This window comes from Pongo abelii, chromosome 19 (genome assembly GCF_028885655.2).
Source record: "Pongo abelii isolate AG06213 chromosome 19, NHGRI_mPonAbe1-v2.0_pri, whole genome shotgun sequence".
In the NCBI taxonomy this organism is placed as follows: Eukaryota; Metazoa; Chordata; class Mammalia; order Primates; family Hominidae; genus Pongo; species Pongo abelii.
In genome coordinates, this window is record NC_072004.2 from 3437523 (window position 1) to 3465335 (window position 27813).

The 27813-nt window shown below is 54.6% G+C and overlaps 2 protein-coding genes and 1 long non-coding RNA gene across 5 annotated transcripts in view; 1 reads left to right on the top strand and 2 right to left on the bottom strand.

The window, feature by feature from the left end:
- Positions 1-2134, bottom strand: part of SHPK (sedoheptulokinase) — a 28118-nt gene extending 25984 nt beyond the window's left edge. The window contains exon 1 of the mRNA XM_002826844.4: positions 1744-2134. Within this exon, the coding sequence (XP_002826890.2) occupies positions 1744-1914 (171 nt within the window). The 5' untranslated portion in view covers positions 1915-2134. The remainder of the gene's footprint in view (positions 1-1743) is intronic.
- Positions 2135-2345: 211 nt separating this feature from the next.
- On the top strand, positions 2346-27435 carry CTNS (cystinosin, lysosomal cystine transporter). Of its 3 annotated transcripts, XM_063717957.1 has the most exons (13): positions 2346-2523; positions 2798-3005; positions 5883-5964; positions 13201-13279; positions 14601-14685; positions 20740-20843; positions 20960-21091; positions 22516-22615; positions 22705-22824; positions 24009-24179; positions 25751-25868; positions 26129-26243; positions 26510-27435. In XM_063717957.1, exons 3-13 carry the CDS (start codon positions 5904-5906, stop codon positions 26625-26627), a joined length of 1203 nt encoding a protein of 400 aa, XP_063574027.1. In that variant the 5' UTR covers positions 2346-2523; positions 2798-3005; positions 5883-5903; the 3' UTR covers positions 26628-27435. The 3 variants fall into 3 exon arrangements, with proteins under 3 accessions (XP_063574027.1, XP_054391346.1, XP_054391348.1); XM_054535371.2 differs by lacking the exon at positions 2798-3005 and having other exon boundaries at positions 2390-2523; positions 5885-5964; XM_054535373.2 differs by lacking the exons at positions 2346-2523; positions 2798-3005; positions 13201-13279; positions 14601-14685 and having other exon boundaries at positions 5885-5964.
- Positions 10173-20745, bottom strand: LOC129050999 (uncharacterized). The gene is made up of 3 exons (XR_008514951.2): positions 18599-20745; positions 15913-16010; positions 10173-10901 (listed from the first exon to the last, which is right to left on the bottom strand). It is a non-coding gene; the product is annotated as an uncharacterized LOC129050999 (long non-coding RNA).
- Positions 27436-27813: the final 378 nt, after the last annotated feature.

A 27813-nucleotide genomic window follows, 5' to 3' on the forward strand; every position in this document is an offset into this window, starting at 1 on the left:
GTCCCAGCTACTCAGGAGGCTGAAGCAGGAGAATCACTTGAACCCGGGAGGCGGAGGTTGCAGTGATCCAAGATCACGCCACTGCACTCCAGCCTGGGCAACAGAGTGAGACTCGGTCTCAAAAAAAAAAAAAAAGAAAGAAAGAAAGAGAAAAAAGAAAAGAAAAGAAAGCTCTTGGGAGTGGATCTTGGCTCAGAAAACCAAGGTTTGTGGCTGAAAGGGGCCTTAGAAGCTGCCTATTTCAACTCAGAGAACAAGCTGAGGCTCAGGAAAAAGTCACGTGAGATTACACAGAAAGCCCCTTGCTATTAATTTCTATCCTCAATTAACTGAACACAGTTCACTTTTCCTTTTTAGGGAATTAACGGGATCCAGTTCTGAAGATTAACATCTTTTCTGAACCCACCTACATCTCCAACAGAGCCCACGATCCTGAAATCGTCCATTCCTACCTTGTAGCTTTCACAAGCCAGTAATTGTAGCGTATAATTATCAACCTCACGCTTTTTAAAAACAAATTTTTAAGACTTTTTTTTTAAATGTCTATATGCTTTCAAGAAGTGTTTCCTGCAGGATGTCTCGGCCTTTGAGACTGGGGGTCTTTGGCTTACCAGGGTTTCTTTTTCTTTTTTTCTTTTTTTTTTTTTCTTTTGAGACGGAGTTTTGCTCTTGTTGTCCAGGCTGGAGTGCAATGGCACGATCTCGGCTCACCGCAACCTCCGCCTCCGGGGTTCAAGCGATTCTCCTGCCTCAGCCTCCTGAGTAGCTGGCATCACAGGCACGCGCCACCGCCTACTTTTTTTTGTTTTTGTTTTCTGTTTTTTTTTTTTTTTTTTTCCCTGAGACGGAGTCTCGCTCTGACGCCCAGGCTGGAGTGCAGTGGCGCGATCTCGACTCACTGCAAGCTCCGCCTCCCGGGTTCACGCCATTCTCCTGCCTCAGCCTCCCGAGTAGCTGGGATTACAGGCGCCCGCCACCACGCCCGGCTAATTTTTTCTATTTTGGCGCCCGCCACCACGCCCGGCTAATTTTTTGTATTTTGGCGCCCGCCACCACGCCCGGCTAATTTTTTGTATTTTGGCGCCCGCCACCATGCCCGGCTAATTTTTTGTATTTTTAGTACAGACGGGGTTTCACCGTGTTAGCCAGAATGGTCTTGATCTTCTGACCTCGTGATCCGCCCGCCTCGGCCTCCCAAAGCGCTGGGATTACAGGCGTGAGCCACCGCGCCCGTCTGACCAAGGGTTTCTTGGTCCTCATTCTGCCTCTGTGGAATGAGCCAGGAGCCAGTTAGGCCTGATTTGACATCTGATTTCCGGAGGAAAACCCAGACTCTGCCGTGGGCAACAAACTGAATCCTGAACTTGAGGTCACAGGGCAGGTGTGAGGAGCGGAGAGCAGCAAGAGTGAGAGGGAGCCCTGTGGTCATTCCATACACACAAGAGGTCAGTTCCTCCAAGGTCAGGGGACAGAGAGCACAGGGATCCAGCGCCAAGCGCAAGGCCCCCAGAGGAGGCCAGAGAGTCGCGGGGGGGATCGGTCCCAGCAGGTGGGAAGGATTCTGGGACCAGACCTAAGGGATCATGAGCACAGCTGCTGCAGGCAGAGGGGCCCCTGGAGAAGCTGAGGACAAGCTGGAATAGAGACTTCATTGCGGGAAGGGCTGTCAGGGAGGCCTCCTGGGGTGGAAGAGGGTGGTCAGGAGGCTCCTGGAGGCGGCGCGCCCCCGGGGGTCCACCTCACCTGGGGCCCGGCCACCGCGCTCTCGACCGCCGCCTCTGCCCGCGTAGCGCGGGCACAGCTCGCCAGCACTGCGAACCCGGATGGGTCGTCGGGCGCGGCCTTCAGCAGAGCTGCCTTCACAGATGTGGTGCCCAGGTCAATGCCGAGGGTGATCGGCCGCGCAGCCATCATTTCTCTGTCCCGCGCAGCTCCAGTCTGCAGCCAGCGGCCCCACAAGTCCGCGCTCTTCGCCCAGGAGGGCGGGGCAGGGGCGGGGAATCGCCTGCCAATCTTTCAGCCACACCCAACATGGAGGCTTCTTGTCTTCCCATTGGTCGGGGAAGGCGAGCTTCCACGCAACCCTCGCGGCCGGCCCCGACTATAGGCGGAGAGGCGGAGGAAGGCGGGACCTAAAGGGGGCCCCGCCCCGCGGGCTCTGGTTTCCGCCCAGTGGAGGGCGGTCTGAGCTTCGCTCACCAAAGGAGCCGGGAGGCGCTGGCGGCTCCAAGATTCTCTGTGTCCCCGGCAGCGGGCCTCATCTTCCCTCACACCGGAGCCCCGATCCCTGCGCCCCGGCCCGACCCAGCTGCGCTCTGTCCGGCTAAGACGCGCCGAAACTACAACTCCCAGAGCGCATCTCGCCGAGATCCGGCCCCACGAGTCAGGTGGCGGAGGTCAGGTGACAGCGGACCCGCCTCTCCCAAAGTCTAGCCGGGCCGGGGAACGCGGTGCATTCCTGACCGGCACCTGGCGAGGCTCCTGCGTCCCGTGAGGGCGGTTCCTCGAGCCTGGGGGGCTCAGGTGAGAGCGGGCGCGGCCTCCCCTGTTAACTAGGCGGGCCCCTTGAGGCACAGCAGGTCAGCGGGGCAGCCTGCCGGAGGTCCAGCGCCCTCAGCCGCGGCGGGCTCCGTTCCCCGCCACCAGTGCTGGCCTCGCGACATGGGACAACCGCGGGTGGAAGGGTCCGAGCGGTGGTCAGCCGAGGCAGGGACAGCGGGCTGCCGGGGTCGGTGCCGTTCCCAGCCCCTTCCCTTCTGCTCAGTTGCCGCCTGGGTCTGGGTTGGGGAATTTGCAGATTGCTTTGGAGACGCTGAGAGAACCTTTGCGAGAGCGCCGGTTGACGTGCGGAGTGCGGGGCTCCGGGGAACTGAGCAGCACGAGACCCCATCCTCCCCTCCGGGTTTTCACAGTGGGCGAAGGGAGGACTCCTGAGCTCTGCCTCTTCCAGTAACACTGAGGATTACTGTGTTTTGTGAGAGCCCGCTAGGCGCCCTAAGCAACAGAGATAACCACTTTATATCCTTGTTTCTCAACCTCGTTATTCCTACCCACCCCTCTCCCATAAAATTTAATACCACTAGTACACTATGTATTTGTTTATGTGGCCACAAACCATTGTAATAGCTAGATTTCTTCACCACCACCCCAAGCCAATTTTTTTTTTTTTTTTTTTGAGATGGAGTCTCCAGCCTCTGTCACCCAGGCTGGAGCACGATCTCGGCTCACTGCAACCTCCGCCTCCGGGGTTGAAGCGATTCTCCTACCTCAGCCTCCCGAGTAGCTGGGACTACAGGCCTGAGCCACCATGCCCAGCTAATTTTTGTATTTTTAGTAGAGACGGGGATTCACCATGTTGGCCAGGCTGGTCTCGAACTCCTGACCTCAGGTGATGCGCTCACCTCGGCCTCCCAAAGTGCTGGGATGACAGGCGTGAGCCACCGCGCCCAACCTACCCCCAACCAATTTTAGTCCTACTTGACAATGCGTGCTTTACATCTCCTCATTGAAGTCCTGTGAGGTAGTTACCACTGTCCCTGTTTAGCACCACAAGGTCACATAAGTAATAAATAGGTCAAGCCTGTCTCCAGTGCACACAGCCCTTGCCACTATTTGTGTACCCTCTCCAAAAGCAGGAGACCCAGGGAGTTCTGGGTCGTAGAACAGAGGACAGGACCAACTCATACCTGGCAGAGAGGAGCTGCCACACTAGACCCCTAGCCCCAGGTTGCTCCTGGGAAGGGACTGAATGGGTGAGGAGCCTTCTTGAAACATGTGACATCTGAATGAGGCCTGGACAATAGTTAGAACTTACATAGGAAGAGCACGCCAGACTGAGCCCATTGTCAGGAGATACTTCATTTCTATCTTGTAGCTTTCACAAGCCACTAGTTGTATGTAATTATCAATCTGGTTTTTTTTTCTTTTTTAATTTGAGATGGAGTTTCACTCTTATCACCCAGGCTGGAGTGCAATGGTACAATCTCGGCTCACTACAACCTCCATCTCCCGGGTTCAAGCGATTCTCCTGCCTCAGCCTCCTGAGTAGTTGGGACTACAGGCACCTGCCACCACGCCTGGCTAATTTTTGTATTTTTAGTAGAGATGGGGATTCACCATGTTGACCAGGCTGGTCTCGATCTCCTGACCTCAAGTGATCCAACTGCCTCGGCCTCCCAAAGTCCTGGAGTTATACGCACGAGCCACTGCGCTCAGCCTAATCTGATGTTTTTTAACATTTTAATTGACTTACCTCTCAATGTCGTTTTGTCTCTGCTGGCATTGTTCCTCCAGGTGTCTCAGCCTTTGAGGCTTGGGAATGTTTGCTGACCAAGTCTGTGAGTTTGAGAAGCTGGTTAGGCCTGATTCTGCATCTAATTTCTGGAGAAAAACCAGACTCTGTCCTGGGCAACAAACTGAATCCTGAACTTGAGGCCACAGGGCAGGTGTGAGGAGCGGAGAGCAGCAAGAGTGAGAGGGAGGCCTGTGGTCATTCCATACACGCAGGAGGGCAATTCCTCCAAGGTCAGGGGACAGAGCACGGGGATCCAGCCCCAAGGGCAAGGCCCCCAGAGGAGGCCAGAGAGTGGGTATGGGGCCATTCCCGGCCGGTGGGAAGGGTCTCAGATGAGGCAGACCTGCAGCAGGCAAAGAGAGAACCCTGGAGGAGACAGGGGCCAACAGAGGTCACACAGCTGAAGCAGCCAGGGAGACTTCCTGAGGAGTGTGTAAGGGAGATGTCAGGAGATACTGGAGGCCTTGGGGAAACTGAAATCAGAGTGGGAACAGGGATGTCTCCACACAGACCTTACCCAGAGCTCCCCACAGTTTGCAGGAGGCCCGCGAGACTGTGTACTGAGGTAGCACAGAGACCAAGCTACAGAAATCCATGCCGGCCTACCTGCTCTTGACCCACTGTTCACCTGCTGTGTGTTGGGGGTCACAGGAATGCAGCTCCCCATCTTCCACACTAAACCAAGGAGTTGCTCTGGGGCTCATCCCTCCCCGAGTCCTCCTTGTGAACGACTCCAGCCAGTCCTGGAATGGTGACACTTGTCAAACAAAGTCTTGACAGGCGCGGTGGCTCATGCCTGTAACCTCAGCACTTTGGGAGGCTGAGGCGGGCGGATCACTTGAGATCAGGAGTTTGAGACCAGCCTGGCCAACATGGCGAAACCCATCTCTACTAAAAATACAAAAGTTAGCCAGGCATGGTGGGGGGCATCTGTAATCCCAGCTACTCAGGAGGCTGAGGCACGAGAATTGCTTGAACTCAGGGGGTGGAGGTTTCAGTGAACTGAGTTCGCACCACTGCACTCCAGCCTGGGCAACAGAGCAAGGCTCTGTCTCAAAAAAAAAAAAAAAAAAAAAAAAAATTTTAAATATGTATATTTAAAAAAAAATTTTTTTTTAAGTCTTAAGGGTCAGTTGGTGTCATCAGCTCTTAGACTCTTATCCCAGGACAGGAAAGGAAATTAATTTCCTTGAGGTTTATAGGTTCACAATGTCAAATATCTGACCACAGTTTTAACAACTTTTGGAGAAAAAGAATCTCAAGCCAGTAAAATTGCATTCTTTCTTTCTGCTAACTAAGTTTTTGCAAAAAGCAATTGAAGAGGGAAGAATTCTGGTCTTTGTTCACTTCCTCAGGGGGGCACTTTACACAACCCATTTGTCTGCTCCGAGCCGAGCCCGTTTCCCCTATATATCAAAGAAAGATAAGTCCTCTCTAGGGTGTCCCTCTGAGGCTGTGATGCAAAGCCCTGAGGTCAGAGCTGTTAGGTGGGAGTCCTTTATGAGCCATCCATGCTCCAGAGGGCAGATGGTCTACAGGGAGCTGATTGAACATTCCCCTGAACTTCTCTCTTGCTGTTTTTCTTCCTAGTTCTGAGAAATCGAGAAACATGATAAGGAATTGGCTGACTATTTTTATCCTTTTTCCCCTGAAGCTCATAGAGAAATGTGGTAAGTTTAGAAATGACACGTCAACTTTGTAAAGAGGGAAATGGTGGCTAGAGGAAGGAGTAATCTGATCTGTTTGTTGCCAAGGGTTTAGAATCATTCAGACCACGTGTCTCTGTCTGCCCGTCGGCCATGTGGCCACTGGGGTGGTGGAACAGACCCAGGTCTGGGATCCAGGTGTTCGGCAAAGAGCCAGATAGTTCCACATATAATTGGCCTTCTGCCCTGGTATCTCTGTACCTTTCCTGTATCAAAGTGAACAGTTGGTTCTTAAAGTCAGACTATGCAGCTGATTCTCAAAGTCAAACGGTAGAACCCCAACAACCTGGGATAGTATCTTAAAGACTGGCTCAGGCTGGAGCAGTGGCTCACGCCTATAATCCCAGAGCTTTGGGAGGCTGAGGCAGGAAGATCTGTTGAGGCCAGGAGTTTGAGACCAACCTGGGCAACGTAGTGAAACCCCACGTCTACTAAAAAATAATTTTTAAAAATTAGCCATATGCAGTGGCTCGTGCCTATAGTTCTAGCTACTTGGGAGGCTAAGGCAGGAAGATCACCTGAGCCCAGGAGGTCAAGGCTACAGTGAGTTATGATCACACCACTGCACTCCGGCCTGGGCAACAGAGTGAGACCCTGACTTTAAAAGAAAAAAAAAAGAAGAATGGCTTATGCCTCTGCCCTGTGGACCTCACAGAGAGAGTCTTGGGTCCTGGGAAACACTGGGGAAGCAGAAGAGGTGGCCACCCTGTTGTACCTGGTTCTGCCAGGCACAGATCACCTGAGGAGTCTGCCCAGCATCCCCTTGTAAGATGAGAAAACCTGTCCCTTAGAGAGGGGCTGAGGAACAGGGTGCAACAGCCCAGCAGGGCTAGGGGTCAGTTGGAACACAGGCTGGGATGGAGTTTACACGTCCTTGTAGGAGGACTGACCTTCAGCGCAGGCCTCTTTGAGGCCCCTGCTCTTCTAGCAATTCTCCCACTGCCCAAAACATCTCTGGAATTCCTTCCATAAAGAGCCATGTTTAGCACTTCAAAGGTGCCGGGCCCATTAATTTGATCCTCGGCTTGCCTGTTGGATCAAATACAAAAATCAGATACTTTTTTTTTTTTTTTTGAGACAGAGTCTTACTCTGTTGCTGGGGCTGGTGTGCAGTGGCACGATCTCAGCCCACTGCAGCCTCCACCTCCTGGGTTCAAGCAATTCTCCTGCCTCAGCCTCCCGAGTAGCTGGGATTACAGGCACCCGCAACTACGCCCAGCTAGTTTTTTGTATTTTTAGTAGAGATGGGGTTTCACCATGTTGGCCAGGCTGGTTTTGAGCTCCTGACCTCGTGGCTCGCCTGCCTCGGCCTCCCAAAGTGCTGGGATTACAGGCATGAGCCACCGTGCCTGGCCCAGATACATCTTAAATTCCCATTTCAAGTGAACCTTGACAAACAATACAAATCCTGCAGAGGTTTCCCCAGAGCCTAGCACCATTGCTGTTATCTGGCCTCCTGCATCTCTGAGGAAACAGTGGTCACGTGATCATCTCTTCCAGGTTTGTTAAACACTCAGTAATGTTTGTAGTCACACCTTGTGGATAAGCAATTTCCAGGAAAGGCAGGTCTTTCAGACCCTGGAACCTGGTGTTTCTTAATACAGATGTCAGAACCCTGTCCCCACCCTGTAGGATCAGACTTTGTGAGACTGAAGCTGGAGCATGTGCGTGTGCCCGGGAGTGTGCGTGCGCGTGTGTTTGCCTGGGTGTGTGTGTGTGTACCCGAGCGTGTGTGTGTGCGCGCGCACGCGTGCACCTGGGCGTGTGTGTGCACGTGCACGCATGCGTGTGTGTGTGTGTGTGTGCCTGGGCATGTATGTGTGTGCCCGGGTGTGTGTCTGCATGCATGTATGTGTGCCCCGGCGTGTGTGTGTGTGCGTGTGTGCCTGGTCACTCATACATACTCTTTAAAGCCCCATTAGTAATGCTAATACGCTCCCCTAAGAGAAAAACAGAAAATCCAGCTACGACCACTCCAGTTACCCAGAGGGCAAGCAGGCCCAGAGAGGGTAGGCTTCCCCAAAGTCACACAGCTAGAAAGTAACAAAGCTGGGACCTGCATAGGATCCCTGCTGCATGAGATCACTTTGCCTCCTTTCCTGAATGCCATTAGAAAAGAAGAATGGGCCAAGTGCTGTAGTTCACGCCTGTAATCCCAGCACTTTGGGAGGCCAAGGTGGGTGGATCTCTTGAGGTCAGGAGTTCGAGACCAGCCTGGCCAACATGGTGAAACCCCGTCTCTACTAAAAATACAAAATTAGCTGGGCATGGTGGCGGGTGCCTGTAAGCCCAGCTACTTAGGAGGCTGAGGTAGGAGAATCGCTTGAACCCGGGAGGCAGGAGGTTGCAGTGAGCTGAGATCATGCCACTGCACTCCAGCCTGGGCGACAGAGCAATTCCCCATCTCAAAAAGAAAAAAGGGAAGAAGAATGGAAGCCACCATAAAATCAAGTCACTGGAATTGAATCTCCAACCTCATTCTGCCCTTGCTGTTTCTTTCTTCTCTTTGCTTTGGGTACTAATTATTAAGGAACACAGATGAGATGATTGGCCTTCAGAGTTGTCTGTCTCTGACTTCTCTGGGTGGAATCTTGAGGCAGCTCAGCCTCGTGGCAAGAACCTGGGCTTTGGACTAGACAGGCCTAAGTTTGAATCCTGCCCTCACCATTTTCAAGCTGTGTGGTCAAGAAACCTTTCCTCTTAGAATGCTCAGTTTCCTGAAATGTAAAATAAGAATAATAATGCCTACCTCGGCCGGGCGCGGTGGCTCACGCCTGTAATCCCAGCACTTTGGGAGGCCGAGGAGGGTGGATCACCAGGTCAGGAGACCGAGACCATCCTGGCTAACATGGTGAAACCCCATCTCTACCAAAAATACAAAAAATTAGCTGGGCGTGGTGGTGGGCGCCTGTAGTCCCAGCTACTCAGGAGGCTGAGACAGGAGAATTGCTTGAACCCGGGAGGCAGAGGTTGCAGTGAGTCGAGATCGTGCCACTGCACTGCAGCCTGGGCGACAGAGCGAGACTCTGTCTCAAAAACAAACAAAAAAATGCCTACCTCTCACTTTTGTAATAATTAGAAAATGGGAGCTAGGTGTATAGCAGAGTAGCTGGTATTGGGTAGGTGCAGAGTGGGAGAGAGGCCTATAAGAATTAATTTTAAAAGCCTGGCCAAGCATGGTGGCTCATACCTGTAATCCCAACACTTTGGGAGGCCAAAGAGGGGGGATCACTTGGGCACAGGAATTTGACACCAGCGTGAGTGACATAGTGAGACCCCATCTCTACAAAAAAAATTTTTTTTTGAAGCAGATTCTCACTCAGTTGCACAGGCTGGAGTGCAATGTGGCGTGATCTCAGTTCACTGCAACCTCCACCTCCCGGGTTCAAGCGATTCTAGTGCCTCAGCCTCCCAAGTAGCTGGGATTACAGGCATGCGCCGTCACACCCGGCTAATTTTTGTATTTTCAGTAGAGACAGAGTTTCACCATGTTGGCCAGGTTGGTCTGAAACTCCTGACCTCAAGTGATCTGCCCGCCTCGGCCTCCCAAAGTGCTGGGATTATAGGCGTGAGCCACCGCACCCAGCCAAAAAAAATTGTTTTAATTAGCTGGGTGTGGTGGCGCATGCCTGTGGTCCTAGCTACTGAGGTGAGAGGCGGCAGTGGTGGGAGGAGGGCTTGAGCCTGGCGGGTTCAAGGTTGCAGTGAGCCATGATCACTCTCTTTAGGAGGAACTCAGGATGGTGTCATGGCTCATTTTGTGAATGTGATACAATGTAAAGATTTTAGACTTATGGGGCCAGCTTCCTAACTGCCTCCCACCTTGGGCTAAAAATGTCCTGCAGTTATCATGTGATGATAATAATAGTAACAATTATTTAGCATCTGGCCTTTGTGGAAAACATGTTACAAGCATTGCTACATTTTATCTTCACAGTGACTCATTGAGATAGGTCTTGGTATTCTCCCCATTGTACAGATAAGGAAATGGAGGCTCAGAGAGGGTAAGCACCTTACCCATGGTCACACAGCTAGGAAGTGTCAGAGCCAGGATGGAACTGTGTGACTTTGGAGCCCAATATCTCAGTTGCTGAGGACCTGTTTTCGTGGTGCTAAAGAAGGAGGAAATAAACATTCTCTGGTCTGGTTCTTGGAGTGTTCACAAACTCCTATTTTATTTTTTTGTTTTATTTTATTTTGTTGAGACAGAGTCTCACTCTGTCACCCAGGCTGGAGAGCAGTGGCGCAATCTCAGCTCACTGCAGCCCCTGCCTCCTGGGTTCAAGTGATTCTCTTGCCTCAGCCTCCCGAGTAGCTGGGATTACAGGCGCCCGCCATCACGCCCAGCTAATTTTTTGTATTTTTAGTAGAGACGGGGTTTCACTATGTTAGCCAGGATGGTCTCTGTCTCCTGACCTCTTGATCCACCTGCCTCGGCCTCCCAAAGTGCTGGGATTACAGGCCTGAGCCTCCGCGCCCGGCCTAATTTTTTGTCTTTTTGGTAGAGATGGGGTTTCGCCATATTGGCCGGTCTGGTCTCCAACTCCTGACCTCAGGTGATCCACCTGCTTCGGCCTCCCAAAGTGCTAGGATTACAGGTGTGAGCCACTGCGCCCGGCCCTCAGCCTCCTATTTTATAATGCAAAGATTGTAGGCGCTCTGTGGCCATGTAGATCTCCCACTCACCTTGACCTCCACTGCCTCCGGCAGAGCCCTAGGGATCCAGAGTCCGGCCGGCCGCCCCGCTTCACTTTCAGCATCCTGTCCTGAGCAGTGGCTGCTTGTGGGACTTGCTTACCTGGCATGGTCCTCAGCTCTAGGCAGAATTGAACTGGTGGGATGGGAAGTCCCAGCTATGCAAGCCCAGAAGAAAGCCTCGGAATGACCTCAGAACAGTGAGCCTGAAAAAGAAGGGCAGAGTCGCCACAGCGGCCTCCAGGCCCTGAGGCTCCACATAAGGAAGGGACTGCCTTTTGCCGCTCTGAGCACCTTGGCCTCTGCAAGGGCCAGGGGACATCCTGTTCTGAGGAGCCCAGCCAGCCAGCAGGGGACTGGAGATTGTGGACTGTGGGGACCTGCGGACCTGGGACAGAGCTTCCATCTGCATTCACGTGCTAAGTATGGAGAAGGCAGCTCTCAGGGTCTGAGAGGCTCCAGGTAGCAGAGCCTGGCCTGGCAGGGCAAGCTTCAGGCTGTGATCTCCTTAGAGGAGATGAGGTTACAGAGGAAGAGAAACTACCAGGTAGGAGTATTGAGGTGGAGAATCAGAGGTCAAATTGGGTAACTTTAAGTTTCCTTCCGGGCCAGGTGTGGTGGCGCACGCCTGTAATCCCAGCGCTTTGGGAGGCCGAGGCAGGCGGATCACCTGAGGTCAGGAGTTCAAGACCAGCCTGGCCAACATGGTGAAACCTCATCTCTACTAAAAATACAAAAATTAGCCAGATGTGGTGCCGCATGCCTATAATTCCAGCTACTTGGAAGGCTGAGACAGGAGAATCACTTGAACCCGGGAGGCGGAGGTTGCAGTGAGCAAAGATCATGCCACTGCACTCCAGCCTGGGTGACGAAGCGAGACTCTGTCTCAAAAAAAAAAAAAAAAAAAGTTTCCTTCTAACCCAAGCATCTAAAATTTCAGATCTCAATTCATCTGCCTTTGAGGGGTCTGAGTGACAGGGTCTGGGTGTGGGAACTGGGCCTGGGGGTCTGAGTGACAGGGTCTGGGTTGGGGAACTGGGCCTGGGGGTTTGAGGGTCAGGCGAACCAGGCCTGCCGGCAGCCTCTGCCATTATAAGGACCCTCCTCATCACAGTCATGCACCTGCTTCCCCACCCGGCCTAGAGTCATGATCATGACCCCCAGGCTGTGTGTAACCCGGAAGGCAATCAGGCAGGGGAGGTGAGATGGCAGGTGTGGCATGGGGCTTCCAGCACTCCTGGGAGCAGAGGCTGGGACGGGGCTGCCCAAAGAATACAGGAAGCACACAAAGAGAGGCTTACTCAGTCTGGTGCTCTGGACTAGTTGGCCTTGCAAAAGGGTTTTCTTTCTTTCTTTTTTTTTTTTTTTGAGATGGAGTCTCATTCTGTCGCCCAGGCTGGAGTGCAGTAGCGATCTCAGCTCACTGCAACCTCTGTCTTCCAGGTTCAAGCAATTCTCTGCCTCAGCCTCCAAAGTAGCTGGGACTACAGGTGCATGCCACCAAACACAGCTAATTTTTTGTATTTTTAGTAGAGACAGGGTTTCACCATGTTGGCCAGGATGGTCTTGATCCTCTGACCTCGTGATCCACCTGCCTCGGCCTCCCAAAGTGCTGGGATTACAGGCGTGAGCCACCGCGCCTGCCCAGTTTTCTTTCTTTTTTAAAGAAAATATTCTGTAGAAACAGAGTCTCTCTGTGTTGCCCAGGCTGATCTCCAGCTCCTGGGCTCAAGCAATCCTCCCGCCTTGGCCTCCCAAAGCACCAGGTTTATAAGCGTGAGCCACCACGCCCAGCCCCAAGATGGTTTTCTAAGACCCTAAGACCTAGACCTGCTTCCTCCCTCATCTGGGGGGCCTGTTTGTCAACTTGACTCTGAGTTAACAGCTTAATGCCAAGAAAACTCTCTGAGAGTGAAACAACTATTCACCCTTCTTCCTCCAGTCCCCCGCAGATAGTCAGCCCCAGGAAGGGGACCAGTGCCGGGGTGAGCTGGGTTAGGAAGGGACCCCAAAGGGCTCTTTAGAAACTCATTAGCTGGGCCCATGTGTCTCTCTGAGAGTACAGGAAAGGGGCTGGCCCAGTTCTTCAGGGCATTTTGACTTCATGAACAGAGGAGACCCCTGTGCTTTCATCTGAAGAGGTGGTTCATGGCTGCCTTTTACGCTCCCAGATCACGCTTGAATTCCCCTGTAATGATTTTTGGGCTCCATGGTTCTCTAACGATCTCTGGGTAACTCAGCCGCAGACTCTCAGAGCCTGTCATCGCAGGGGGAGGAGGACGCTCCGGTGTTTTCTGCTCAGGCCTGTTTTCCTCCATCTCTGTCTCTGGCAGCAGGTGGGGAAGGAACCCAACCAGGGCCTGTGTTTGCAGTCCTATCACAGAATAGGGCCTGTCAGAGAGTCAGAGCTCAGGAGTTCAGATGTCAGGGGTTTCGGCCCAGTTTCCTGTCACAGGCCCGAACTCTGACCCAGTTGCCTCATGTCATTGATTTGGGTCCTTCCAGAGTCAAGCGTCAGCCTCACTGTTCCTCCCGTTGTAAAGCTGGAAAACGGCAGCTCGACCAACGTCAGCATCGCCCTGCGGTAAGTTCCCGGGCCTGGCGCTGTGCTCAGCTCCGCTCAGGCCCCGCAGCTGGGCCGGGGCTGACCCCTGGCTCAGTCTGTTCAGATTTCAGATGCGCTACTCTTGCCTCTTACCTGTAAGACAAGCCCTAGAAAAAGAGATGGTGCTAGCCCTGGGCTACAGGATGGGATCGCAAAGGCTGACCCCCACCCTGAGTCCTCACCTTCCCTGGGAGGAGAAGGAAGGGGTGCTTCTCCCAGAGACGTGGGTCTTTTCCCCGCATGGGAAGAGTCCTGTGTGACCGGTGTTGAGGCCAGATTTCAAAGCGATTCTTTCTAAGTATTTGAAGAGAGCCCTGAAGGTCAAGGGGCAGGAGGCTGAGCAGCTGGTCGGCGCTTCTGAGGTTGCTTTCAGAAGCAGGAGTGGCCGCGTTGGGTGATGCCGCTTATGCTGGGCCTTGTCTGGGAGTCTCACTTGCTGCCATCTGCTGGCTTAGGCACAAGCGTCGCGACTTAGTCCAGTCCGTGCCAGGGAGGCTGCCTCTGCCTTCTCGACTCTTAGCTGCTTTCTCCTTCCCTTGCCTCCCGGCCGTGAGGATTCCCTGATGAAGAAGACCTAGAGCCCTCTCCTTCTCTCTTTATGCCTCTCCCCCTTCCTCGCCTCTCCTGCGAGATCTGGCCTGAAAGTAAAGCTTTGGTTCCGAGGCCCCTAGCAGGCCTGCCATTCCACTCCCAGCTCCCTCTGTCTCTGCACACCCTCCCCCTACAAATCTTACAAGTCATCTCTTACCACAACTCTCCAGGCCCCTGGAGCGGCCTCCCACTGCCTTTCAAATTAATTCCAGGCCTCTAAACCCAGAGCCAGGGCCCAGGAGACGGCTTCCAGCCAGCACGTCTGCCTTCTCCCGTCAGATGCCTCTCCCAGCTTTCCAAGTCCGGACTGCTCCCTCCTCGTTCCCTGCCTGAGCCCTCTCCTCCTTCAGTGAAATGCTGGCCCTCACACAAGGCCCCACTGAGACCCGACAACCTCTGGGAAGCCTTTCCCACCAGAACAGGAAGCCATGGTCCTGGGCCTCCAGATGCCTCATTTGTCATTCACACCCAGTTTGCTTTCTTCTCTGTTCTCACCCTACCCTGAAGGGATGGACACCTGGTCTCCTGATTAAGACAGGAAAGCCTACAGGAGCAGGGTTTCCACCTGGCTACCCATCAGGGTGGAGCACATAGCATTTCCGAAGCCTAACTGCTTGAGAGTGGAAGGCCAGATGTGAAATCCAGAGGGCTGGTTGAGATCTCACTGTGTCCAACTTCTCAGCAGTAATTAGACTCTTGTCCTCCACAGGCCACCATTAAATGCAACCCTGGTGATCACTTTTGAAATCACATTTCGTTCCAAAAATATTACTATCCTTGAGCTCCCCGATGAAGTAAGTAACCAGTCTTAACGGATGGGTAGGGAAATGCTGGGTAACAGAACACACTTGAATTAAGAGCTGGTGGAAACAGGTCTCCTAGGCGGCCCCTGTTCCATCAACCTAGAAATCTGTGATTTTTGGCTTTGTTGGTCTCTTTTGGGGATGAGCATCATATGCCATTAGATGGAATTAAGAAGGTGATAGTGAGGAACCTGAGACAGAAATAGTTCTGGGAATGTAAACGTTCTTACCGGGAGTGGTGGCTCATGCCTGTAATCCCAGCACTTTGGGAGGCCAAGGTGGGCGGGTCACCTGCGGTAGGAAGTTCGAGACCAGCCTAGTCAACATGGTGAAACCCCATCTCTACTAAAGTAAATACAAAAATGAGCCAGGCGTGATGGCACACGCCCGTAATCCAAGCCACTTGGGAGGCTGAGGCAGGAGGATCACTTGAACCCAGGAGGCGGAGGTTGGGGTGAGCCTAGATGGCCCCACTGAACTCCAGCCTGGGCAACAGAGCGAGGCTCTGTCTCCAAAAAAAAAAAAAAAAAAAAGTTCTTAGAATTTTCTAAGGCCTGGCTGCTCAAAGGGCATTCAAGGACCATCAGAATTGGGCTTCGTTAGGAACACAGCATGTCAGGCCCCTACTGATTCAAAGTCAGCACACTAGTAAGATCCCCAAATGGTTTGAGTCCACATTAAGGTTTGTGAAGCCTCATTCTGAGACAGCATTGGTTGGGTGTCATTTCCAAAAACCAGTGCCAGAGGCCGTGTGATCTGACAGCGATCATTACCCATAGCTTTATGCATGTATCTATTTGTGTGTACCCTGCTTCCACCTTACTGAGAATTTGAGCCAGTTGCTATTCAACGAGATAAAAAGCATCCATAGAGGAGGTGGTAAATAAGGGTTTAAATAACAAGATGAATGCAGGTCACTCAGGGCACATAACTTCTGGAGAGCTATTGTACAACATGGCGATACAGTTAATAATCATGTATTACTGCATGCCTAAAAACTGCTAAGAGATTAGATCCTAAATGTTCCCACCACAGCTGGGTGCAGTGGCTTGCACCTATAGTCCTAGCTACTCACGTTCGTAACAACAACAAAAAAAGATAAGTATATGAGATGATGGATATTAATTAGCTTGATTTAGTCATTTCACAATGTATGCATATATCAAAGCATCACATTATATACTGCAAATATATATACTTTTTATTTGTCAATGATACCTTAATAAAGCTGGTGGAAGCAGGAGGAGAAGAATGCAGGGATGAGATCAGTAGCCATGAGGCACATCGAGATGGGCTGCAAATCAGCTCTGAGCCCCCTAGGAAGCAAACAGGAGTGAAACACGATCAGTCTCAAGCATGTGGGAATCTGTGATCTGAAAAATATAGCATCACTGGCTGCAGAGATGTGCACCCTGTAATCCCAGCTACTTGGGAGGCTGAGGCAGGAGAATCACTTGAGCCCAGGAACTCAAGGCTGCAGTGAGCCATGACTGTACCACTGCCCTCCAGCCTGAGTGTTGGAGCAAGACTCTGTCTCTAAAAAATTAAAAATAACAATAAAATGTTTAAAAATAACAGCATTGCTGAGAGAGGATCTCAGAGTATCCAGCTAAGAGGACCCCGCATGAGAGGGAGCTCTCCCTGCTGGTGAGCACCTTGTTAGTGCCATTTCCCACACCTCCCCTCTTGCCCAGGGTGTGAGGCCAGCATGCAGAGCCGGTGGGTTCTAACAGCACAGCCCTCTGATCCACAGATTAAATTCTGACTCTGAGAGGAACAGATGCTGATTGCTTCATTTAGGGCCAAACATCTAAGCCAAAGTGTCATCTTTTTATTTTTATGTATTCATTTATTTTTTATCTTATTTATTTATTTATTTAGAGACAGAGCTTCACTCTTTCACCTAGACTGGAGTAAAGTGGCGCAATCTCAGCTCACTGCAACCTCCACCTCTCGGGTTCAAGCGATTCTCCTGCCTCAGCCTCCCAAGTAGCTGGGATTATAGGCGCCCACCACCAGGCCCATCTAATTTTTGTATTTTTATTAGAGATGAGGTTTCACCATGTTGACTAGGCTGGTCTTGAACTCCTGACCTGAGGTGATCCACCTGCCACGGCCTCCTAAAGTGCTGAGATTACAGGTGTGAGCCACTGCGCCCAGCCATTGATTGATTGAGACAGAGTCTCACTTTGTAGCCCAGGTTGGAGTGCAATGGCGCAATCTCAGCTCACCGCAACCTCCACCTCCCGAGTTCAATCAATTCTCCTGCCCCAGCCTCCCGAGTAGCTGGGATTACAGGCACACACCACCACACCCGGCTAATTTTTGTATTTTTAGTAGAGATGGGGTTTCACCATGTTTGCCAGGCTGGTCTTGAACTCCTGGCCTCAGGCGATCCACCCACCTCCGCCTCCCAAAGTGCTGGGATTACAGGCATGAGCCACCACGCCTGGCCAAAGTGTCCTCTTTTTAAAATCAAAAAAGACAACAAACAAGCCTTGGCTGTAGGAGTCCTTGAACCTGAAGCACAAACAGATCCAGCAAATCCATGGTGTCAGTCAGAGCAGCAGTGACCCTCGGGGCCAGGGGAGGCTGGAGGAAGCAAGCGGGGGTTCCGAGGACTTGGGAATGTTTCATTTCTTCATCTGGGAGCTGGATGCATTCAGTCTGTAGACATTTTATCAAGCTGTGATGTGTGTACTTTTCTACCTATATGTCATAGTTCAGTTTTTTAAAAAGTCTTCAACAGTGAGAGGCCAGGCACGGTGGCTGACATCTGTAATCCCAGCACTTTGGGAGGCTGAGGTGGGCGGATCACCTGAGGTCAGGAGTTCAAGACCAGCCTGGCCAACATGGAGAAACCCCGTCTCTGCTAAAAATACAGAGATTAGCCAAGTGGTAGTGGTGTGCGCCTATAATCCCAGCTACTCAGGAGGCTGAGGCAGGAGAATCACTTGAATCCGGGAGGCAGAGGTTGCAGTGAGCTGAGATCACGCCACTGCACTCCAGCCTGGGTGACAGAATGAGACCCTGTCTCAAAAAAAAAAAAAAAAAAAGAAAAGTCTTTAACAATGAGAGTCAAACCATTGGTGTGAGATGGCATTTATGGGCAACAACCTACCTTTTCAGGCTCCTGCCTCACTGGCCCTTCCCCACCCACCTCTCACCACTCCCCTCCACTACCCGTGATGCTGGAAGCCTCTGGTTAGAACATGGGAGTTGGGTGGTCCAGGAGCCAGGCCTGTGAGCCTTGGGTAAGGCACTTCACCCCGACACAGCACCGTCTCCTTATTCGCAGCTGTACGGTGAATAATATCTACGTGACAGCCTTGTGAAGATTAAAAGCACTAGCAAGTGTAAATGTCTAGGATTGACTGGGCACGGTGGCTCATGCCTGTAATCCCAGCACTTCAGGAGGCCAAGGCAGGCAGATCACATGAGGGTGGGAGTTCAAGACCAGCCTGGCCAACATGATGAAACCCAGTCTCTACTAAAAATACAAAAATTAGCCAAGCGTGGTGGCGAATACCTGTAATCCCAGCTACTTAGGAGGCTGAGGCAGGAAAATCATTTGAACCCGGGAGGCAGAGGTTGCAGTGAGCTGAAATCACGCCATTGCACTCTAGCCTGGGTGACATGAGCGAAACTCCATCTAAAAAAATAAAAAATGTCTAGGATTGTCCCTGGCACATAGAAAGCACTCAGTGAAAGGCAGCGATTATCATTTCATTCTGTCTTGTATCGGTCACTCGACCGATTTTCTCCCTGCCTAGTTCCAGAAGGGATTTAGTGGCCACTTAACAAATATGCAAGCAACATTGCAAGGAATATCTGTTAAAAATAAGAAAAAGCGAGTGGCAGGAAAATAAAAGAGCCAGGAGTGGCACGCGTTATGAAGACGTACCTTGTGAGATGCGGACCATAAGTTGGACTCCAGGCTTTGCTGCAGCTGCTATACCATTTCAATTGTTCTGCCAAAGCCGTGGTGCTAAGAACAAGAAGGCAGTGCTTCAAGGGTCCTCATTAAAAAGCCACTGCAGGGTGCGGTAGAGTGCCTGTAGTCCCAGCTACTCAGGAGGCTGAGGCAGGAGGATCACTTGAGCCCAGGAGTTGGAGTGATCAGTGAGCTATAGTCGCACCACTGCACTCCAGCCTGAGCTACAGAGCAAGATCTGCCTCTTGGAAGGCCGGGCGCAGTGGCTCATGCCTGTAATCCCACCACTTTGGGAGGCTGAAGCGGGTGGATCACCTGAGGTCAGAAGTTCGAGACCAGCCTGGCCAACATGGCGAAACTCCATCTCTACGAAAAATACAAAAAATTAGCTGGGCATGGTTGTGGGCACCTGTAATCCCAACTACTCGGGAGGCTGAGGCAGGAGAATCACTTGAACCCTGGGGGTGGAGGTTGCAGTGAGCCGAGATCGTGCAACTGCATTCCAGACTGGCAACAGAGTGAGACTCCGTCTCAAAACATATATAAGAAGCCACTGCAGTTAATGAGCCAGATCCTCACGGTACCTGCAATATGGGTGGAGTATTATCCAGGGAACACAGAAGCTGGGGACGAGGGGAGACAGTTGGGTTCAGTAAGGATATCATCCTGCTCCCCATCGCTGCAGCAGGATTTAAGAGTCTCAGGAAGGGCTGGGCGCGGTGGCTCACACCTGTAATCCTAGCACTTTGGGAGGCCAAGGTGGGTGGATCGCTTGAAGTTGGGAGTTTGAGACCAGGCTGACCAACATGGTGAAACCCCGTCTCTACCAAAAATACAAAAATTAGCCGGACGTGGTGGCACACGCCTGTAATCCCAGCTACTCGGGAGGCTGAGGCAGGAGAATCGCTTGAACCCGAGAGGTGGAGTTTGCAGTGAGCCGAGATCGCGCCACTGCACTCCAGCCTGGGCAACAAGAGTGAAACTCCATCTCAGGGCAAAAAAAAAAAAAGAGTCTCAGCAGGAATGCTTGGGAGATCAGATGTTGCAGGCAGGCCTCCAGGTACTTTTTCTTGAAGCAGAGCATTTGCCAAATATTGGGGAGCAGCAAGGGTGAAAATGCCCTCTTTGCCAAGTGCCTCATGTATGTGCCTCTTCTGCTTTGTCACTTGGCAGCCAGGCTGGCACAGGGCACACATGGTTTTGTGGACATTGAGGAGCCCAGTGATGACGGAAGTAGAAGTGATGGTATTGTTGTAGTGTAGCAGTGGCCCCGTTTGCTGTGCACCAGGCTCTGTGCTGTCAGCTTTCTGGACATCCTGTCGTTCGTGGCAGCCCTGAAGGGTGGACACTTTTGTTAACTCGTTTTATAGATGAGCAAACTGAGATCAGAGCTTGAATAACTTGCCCAAGGTGACATGCCCAGTGAGAAGACGAGAGCCATCCCTCCTTCCCTCAGAGATAAGCCAGAGGAGGGCAGGAGGACAAGTCCATAGCTCTGCTCAGAAAGCTTCACCCAGGCCAGGCACGGTGGCTCATGCCTGTAATCCCAGCACTTTGGGAGGCCAAGGTGGGCAGATCACCTGAGTTCAGGAGTTCAAGACCAGCCTGGCCAACATAGTGAAAGTCCGTCTCTACTAAAAATTCAAAAATTAGCTGGGCATGGTGGTGCGCACCTGTAATCCCAGCTACTCGGGACTCAGGAGCCTAAGGCAGGAGAATCGCTTGAACTTGGGAGGCAGAGGTTGCAGCGAGCCGAGATCGCTTCACTGCACTCCAGCCTGGGTGACAGAACGAGACTCCGTCTCAAAAAAAAGAAGCCTCACTCAGGCCAGGCGCAGTGGCTAACGTCTATAATCCCAGCACTTTGGGAGGCCGAGGTGGGTAGATTGCTTGAGCCCAGGAGTTCGAGACCAGCCTGGGCAGCATGGCGAACAGGAGGTTCAAGTCGGCTGGTGGGTGCAGCGTCTCTCCTTGTGCTTAGTAAGCTCTTGGAAGGTGAGGCTGTGGGTGATGCGTCCCTCCGTTCCCTAGCGTATAGCATGGAGCTAGATGCCAGCGGGGTCCTCAGTAAGTGTACATGGTATCGGATTGAACCTCAGTCTTCCTAACAGGTTGTGATGCCTCCCGGAGTGACAAATTCCTCTTTTCAAGTGACATCTCAAAATGTTGGACAAGTTACTGTTTATCTACACGGAAATCACTCCAATCAGACCGGGTAGGCTGGCCTCAGCGCGTGCGGGCCTCACATGACAAGAAGGGGGCCGTGCTGGGCGCGTGGGGGTCTTTAGAAGCCCAGCCTCAGCTCATCCCGGTCCCCAAACTCCTTTCCAGCCCGAGGATACGCTTTCTCGTGATCCGCAGCAGCGCCATTAGCATCATAAACCAGGTGATTGGCTGGATCTACTTTGTGGCCTGGTCCATCTCCTTCTACCCTCAGGTGATCATGAATTGGAGGCGGAAAAGGTAACCCCCTGGGCTGTACATGCAGGCTCTCCTGGGGCCCCTAGGAGCAGGGTGTTCCAGCAAGGCTGCCGATAGCACAGCCTCCGACGTCCCCTCTACCCTTCTGCCTGCCTGCCCTTTCCAGAAAGTTGTCCCAATGCGAAGTTGTCCAATGTGAAGGCTGAGAGCCTGGGTCAGACTCCCATGCTGGGCGTTTCATCCCTTGCCCAGCTCAGCCCCTCCCTGGGAAAGCAGCAAAACAGGGAAAATGGGGCTCCTTAGTTTAGTGGAGAATGGGCGGGGGAGGGAGAGCAGTCCATCGTGAATCTCCTCTGCGCTGGGTCCATCCGGCCCTGGAGGATTGCGGCGTCAAGTCCTGTAGACTTGGCCTTCGGGACGAAGCTGTCCCACCTTGACTTGCAAGGACACACGCTCTCCTGCAGTCACCCTGGCCACGTGGGCCTCCTGGGGGGATGGCACGCAGAGACCCGGGAGGGAGACGCTTTCTTCCAGAGGCCTCCCGACTCCCCTCCGGAGCCAGGACTTGAGGGGCAGAGAGATCTTGGGCAGAGGAGAGGAAGGGAGGGGGGAAGTAGCTCTCGAGAGGGCAGGGATTGGGCGGCATCCGTGGTGGGAGCAGCAGGGACCTAAGGACAGTACCCTGCTTGAGAAGGGCCGAGTCCTCCTTCACCGTGGCCTGGGAGCCCTGTCCCTCCCATTCCCCACAGTGGTGCCAGCCCTCACCCCCTGCCCTGCCATGCCCTTCCAGCCCTGCCAGCCCTCACCCCCTGCCCTGCCCCTCCACCCCCCACCAGTCCTCACCCCCGGCCCTGTCCTGCTCCTCCACCCCTGCCCTGCCCTTCCACCCCTGCCAGTCCTCACCCTCTGCCCTGTCCCTCCACCCCTGCCAGTCTTTACCCCCTGCCCTGTCCCTCCACCCCTGCCAGTCTTCACACCCTGGGGTCCTCACCCCCTGCCCTGCCCCTCCAGCCCCCACCAGCCCTCACCTCCTGCCCTGCTCCTCCACCCCCGCCAGTCCTCACCCCCTGCCCTGCCCCTCCAGCCCCCACCAGCCCTCACCTCCTGCCCTGCCCCTCCAGCCCCGCCAGTCCTCACCCCCTGGGGTCCTCACCCCCTGCCCTGCCCCTCCACCCCTGCCAGTCCTCACCCCCTGCCCTGTCCTTCCACCCCTGCCAGTCTTCACCCCCTGGGGTCCTCACCCCCTGCCCTGCCCCTCCAGCCCCGCCAGTCCTCACCCCCTGCCCTGCCCCTCCACCCCTCGCCAGTCCTCACCCCTGGCCCTGCCCTGCCCTTCCAGCCCTGCCAGCCCTCACCTCCTGCCCTGCCCCTCCACCCCCGCCAGTCCTCACCCCCCGCCCTGCCCTGCCCCTCCACCCCTGCCAGTCTTCACCCCCTGCCCTGTCTTGCCTCTCCACCCCCTGCAGCGTCATTGGTCTGAGCTTCGACTTCGTGGCTCTGAACCTGATGGGCTTCGTGGCCTACAGTGTATTCAACATCGGCCTCCTCTGGGTGCCCTACATCAAGGTACGGCCTTGCCTGCCCTACATTTCTGCCCACGTGGCGTGGTGGCCCGGCTGCCCCTCACCACCCAGCTTCTCCCACCCACCAAACAGGAGCAGTTTCTTCTCAAATACCCCAACGGAGTGAACCCCGTGAACAGCAACGACGTCTTCTTCAGCCTGCATGCGGTTGTCCTCACGCTGATCATCATCGTGCAGTGCTGCCTGTATGAGGTGAGAGCAGGCCCGGCCCCCCACAGGCCGCCCCAGCCAACACCCGCCACCCCACCTCACCTTTGACAGAAGACGCGGCAGAGCCTGGGAAAGGAAGGGTGTGTGTTCATTCATCCAGGTCCTGTGCTGGGCATAGAAGACACCATGAGTCCAGGCCCTCAGAGCCTCCCAAGTCTGGAGTGAGGGACTCAGGGAGAGGCAGTGGCTGGACTCAGGCTGAGAGCCGTGCACAGAGGAGCCCAGACAGCTCATGGGGGAGCGCAAGGCCCTGAGCCCTGCCAGGGAGGAGGGCGGAGGAAGACACCTGGTTGGGCTCCAAGGATGAGTGAAGTTCCTATGGAGGAGGGGAGGGGCCGGGGTGGGCTCCTGGAGGGGTCAGGTCACAGAGGCCAAGGGGCATTTGAGAGGGACCCTGAGCAGGTGGGTGCAGCTGGGCTTCAGGGTGCCAGGAGGGGCAGGCTCCTGAGCAGTCAGGAGGGGCCCGCATGCAGGCGGAGGCACATGTATTCAGCTTTGTTGCTGGAGGCCATGGGTGTCAGCAGGGCAGGGCCCCACCAAGGCTGGGTCCGGGGACCCCTGATATGACAGCTTTGCTTTCCCTTCTCTCAGGCAGTTCCCTTCACACTGTAAGGCCAGCCACGGGCTGTCTGGCCCTATCCGTATGAACCTTCTAGGCTTTCTCAGCTTTTGGTGTAAAGCGAGAGTGAAGGAGGCCCATGTTGGGCCCGTGTTCAGGGAAAGGCAAGGCGAGGGGACAGATTGCTGAGATCCTCAGGCTGCCGCCGGGTCGTGGGACGAGTCAGTACCTGGCTGGGAAAGGCACCAGGCCACCAGAGGTCAGAGCCCACATCTCCAAGTGAGTGCTGAGAGGCGCCCAGTTCTGCCAAGTAGGAACAAAGCAGACGGAGCTTGAGAGTCCAAGTGGCCTGAACAGGAGGCCCTGGCGATGAGAAGGTGTGGTTGGTGCTGGGGATGTCCAGCACCAGCCCAACTGTGATGCTTTCTGTGGTCCAGATGTTCCCCTGCCACAACCCCAGTGCAGCCCCCACCTCACAGGGGCTCCTTCAAGGCCAGGGTCCAGCCTCCGTGCCCCTCTCTAAGCCCGCCCTATCCGGGGCTGTCCTTGCTCAGCCCCGGCGTGGCCTCTGTGTGGGTCCACATCTCTGCCCTCCTCTCACCCCCAGCGCGGTGGCCAGCGTGTGTCCTGGCCTGCCATCGGCTTCCTGGTGCTCGCGTGGCTCTTCGCATTTGTCACCATGATCGTGGCTGCAGTAGGAGTGACCACGTGGCTGCAGTTTCTCTTCTGCTTCTCCTACATCAAGCTCGCAGTCACGCTGGTCAAGTATTTTCCACAGGTACTTCCGGGACCTGTTCACATGGCCAGTGGCAGGAGAGGCGAGAGCTACATGGCCCAGGCCCTGCTCTGGTGGGGCAGCTCCTGCCGGGGCGAGGAAACAGGATGAAAAGCCACAGGGAGCCCGGGAGCCCAGCAGGAGCAGGGCGGTGGGGAAGCCAGCCTGCCACTCTTCCCCCGGGCTGGAATCACAGGAGAGCGTTAGCGGAGGCCCCTTGGACCCCACGCTCCCCTAAGCATCAGGCATCGGGCAGGTGGTTCCCCTTCTCCACACCCCAGCCGTTCCTGATGCCTTTGGCTCTGCCCCCAGCACTGCCTCCGTTTCCACAGCAGGAAACTCGGAGAGGTGAGGTGGGAGGAGGGAGCCCCTTCCTGCGCAGAGCTCAGCCCCTCCTACAGGCACAGCCGGTCCTCTTCAGATCCGGGGACTCAGGGTCCAGCACATCTTGCCCCATGGCCTGGGACAGGGTCGGGGCTGAAGTTGCTGCACCCGGGGATCTAGGGCCTCATTTAACTCGCCCCATTCCCAAAGGGAGGAGCCTTGTTCCAGTGTCCCCAGCCCTGGGAGCCTTGTGTTCTGTGAGCTCAGGAGGGCCAGTGTTCTGACTGGGAGGCAGGGCTGGACTCAGGCTGAGCAGGACTAAGTTCTGTGGACAAGGAGCCCGGGCGTTCCGGGCCAGGCCAGCCTGCACAGAGGCTGGGACGGGACACGGAGGTAGTGAGGGGACGCAGCTGGTTGAACAGTATTGAGCATGTTGAAGCTGGGAAGCTGGGGTGGGGGGGCTTCCGAGGAGGGGAAGGTTTGGGGAAGTGGGCCCCAGTCCCTGAGGGTGGGAGGGCTCGGGGCCAAGAAACCGGGGATGCAGGAGCCCGGGCTGGAGACGTTTGGAACTGTCCAGGGCTGGAGGGGCGGCAGCAAGTACAAAGAGGGTGAGCCAGGACACAGACAGGGACCGACTGGAGGCTCACTGGGACGCCACCAGAGAGGCCAGGATCTCTCACGACGTCCCCACAGACCCGCCCCCAGACCCAGGAAGCCCCGGCCAGGCCTGGGGGGGTACTTAACCCTGCTCTACAGACTGGGAAACCAAGGCTAGAACTGTCACTTGCCCAAGACAGCAAGCTCCAGTGATGGAGCCAGGATTCCAAACCAGAAGTCCCACTCCCACCAGTCCCTAAGCACATGAAGTCGAGGCTGAGTTTGGGGACAACCTTCCCTGGAGGTGAGAAGAAGAATCATAGCTGCAGGGAAACTAGCACAGGGCCTTGGCCCCAGGGATGTGGAGGAGACGGGGAAGGCCGCATCAGCCCCGCCTCCGCTGGAGTTGTGAGGTGTGGGGGGTGGGGGGCCTTTGCTTGCTGTACATGCAGATGAGATGCCCGCCCCCAGGACCACCCATACTGTTCCTTGGCTGAGGCCTGTCATAGCCCAAAGGTCACCGTGTTCCTTGCAGCCAAGGCCCCAGTGGGAGGAATGAGAACCGCTTTTGTTTGGGGGGCAGTCACGAGGCGCGTGAGGCAGCTGCCCAGTCCTCACCGCCCTCTGTCTGTCTGTCCGTCTGTCCGGCCCAGGCCTACATGAACTTTTACTACAAAAGCACCGAGGGCTGGAGCATTGGCAATGTGCTCCTGGACTTCACCGGGGGCAGCTTCAGCCTCCTGCAGATGTTCCTCCAGTCCTACAACAACGGTGAGTCAGCCAGCGGGCTGCTGGCCACCCTGTGGCTGGGGCATCGGGCAGGGCCGGCCTTCCCGGGACCCTCCAGCCAGGGCTCCACCCCCACCTGGGATCCAAGTCAATCCCACTCCCAAGGAGAGACCCACCTAGGGGCCTTCGTAGCTGGAGGATTTGTGGTTTTCTGGGACCCCCACCTCCCACCACCCCACATGCTCCAGCTGCCTCAGGAGCTGCCAACCTAACACCAGCTTCTGTCCCCTGGCTGCTAACAGACCAGTGGACCCTGATCTTCGGAGACCCAACCAAGTTTGGACTCGGGGTCTTCTCCATCGTCTTCGACGTCGTCTTCTTCATCCAGCACTTCTGTTTGTACAGAAACAGACCGGGGTATGACCAGCTGAACTAGCACCCAGGGACCCAGTGTGCCCAGCCCCCGGCCTCGTGCCCTGCTGGGGAAGGCCTCACCCAGCGAAGGCCAGAGAAGCGGTTGGGCCCTGGCACGCAGGGCTGGCTCAGTGTGCGGACAGAGGAGAGCACTCTGCTCCTGGGGCCAGAGGCCATTCAACAGCCTGCCTTCGTCCGGGCCCCTCCTGGGCCTCCCCGGCCAGGCACGTGGCACCGTCGCCTTGACGCCGCCATCTCTTTTCTTTAAGGCTTCGGGCAGCGCGCACAGGCTCTGGCAGCCGTCTCAGGCAGGACTGGGCACCGAGCTTGCAGCCGAAGGCCTTGCCCCAAACTACCAGCGTTTCTGCAAGCAGCTTGAAGGGCTGACCTTGCAGCCGGGTGAGCCAAGGGCACTTTGCTGCCACCGCTGCGTTCCCAGAGACCAAGCAGCTGGGTGCTGTGGCCAGTGGACTCAGAGGTGCTGGTGGAGGGGCTAGGACTTTGGGGTTAGGCCATGGGGCTCTTTCTCTGAAGGCCACTTTCCTGACATACTGTCTCTACATAACTCAGCGTCCGCGACTGCAGTAACAGCTGGCCCTACCCAGAGTATTTCTGAGCCCTGAGGGGCCCACCAGATTGGTTCCGAATTGGACTCATGCCCAGCAGATTAGCATAGTAACTCCTTTCAGATTTTTTGGAGGGACGTTTGGAAGTGGCTTAGTCTCTTCTGCTCTCTCTCCTACCTCCACCTTCTCAGATGAGCCCCATCTGAGCACATCCAGCTGCTCCTTACCCGGCATCTGGAGTACAGGACATATCTCTCTCCTGCTACCAGTCTGTGCCTTAGAGGTCTGTTAGGCCTGCCAAATGGCGACCAGCTCCCCTGGAGGGAGGGCAGGCCCCCTTCTCTCTCTTTCCCCAGACTACTACATGAGACTCACCAATTTCTGGCCTGTTCAGGAGCCTCAGATAAGTATTTGTACTTGAGACCACCTCACACAATCCGTATGGGCCCAACCCTGATCTCAAACCTCCTTCCCTCTGCCCGAAGCTGTCATCCTTCCTATGGCAGGAGGGGGGTCCCAGGACGTGCCTCATACATGACTTGAGTTTGTCAGTCCACTGCGTTTCCTTCTACAAGATCAACGCGAGGGGCCTGTATCTTGAATTAAAACCTGCTCGCTTCCTTTCTGCACTCTGAGTGCGTGCTCAATACAGAAGGCAGGTGTGCTGGCCTTCAGAGCCAGGTGCCCTGCTCCCCTCGTGTAAGGAAGCGCATAAGATTGTGAAGTTCACTGACCCGAGAGGACCGCGTGCTGACCCCACACTTCACTGGGGAGCCCTCTTGGGTAGTGCGAGACGCCAGCCCGCCCAGGGCCAGGTCAGTCTCCCAGGCTCCACGTCTTCACCATTACCAGGGCACGCCACTCAATCTGGATGTGAGCCGGGGTGGATGAGGTTCTGAAGGGCACACCAGCACTGGGAGTGGGGGCAGTGGGGGTCTTATTCTCCAGACGCTTCCTCTATCTAGTTGTAACAAACATCAAAGAATGTCAGGTCTTGTTTCTGTAGA

What these genes read in the sequence shown, in the direction of transcription:
- CTNS (XM_063717957.1), top strand. Translation starts at nt 5,904, where the DNA reads ATGATAAGGAATTGGCTGACTATTTTTATCCTTTTTCCCCTGAAGCTC. An exon ending in ATGAATTGGAGGCGGAAAAG is followed by an intron (nt 21,092 to 22,515) that starts GTAACCCCCTGG and finishes CACCCCCTGCAG; the next exon opens with CGTCATTGGTCTGAGCTTCG. An exon ending in TGGTCAAGTATTTTCCACAG is followed by an intron (nt 24,180 to 25,750) that starts GTACTTCCGGGA and finishes TGTCCGGCCCAG; the next exon opens with GCCTACATGAACTTTTACTA.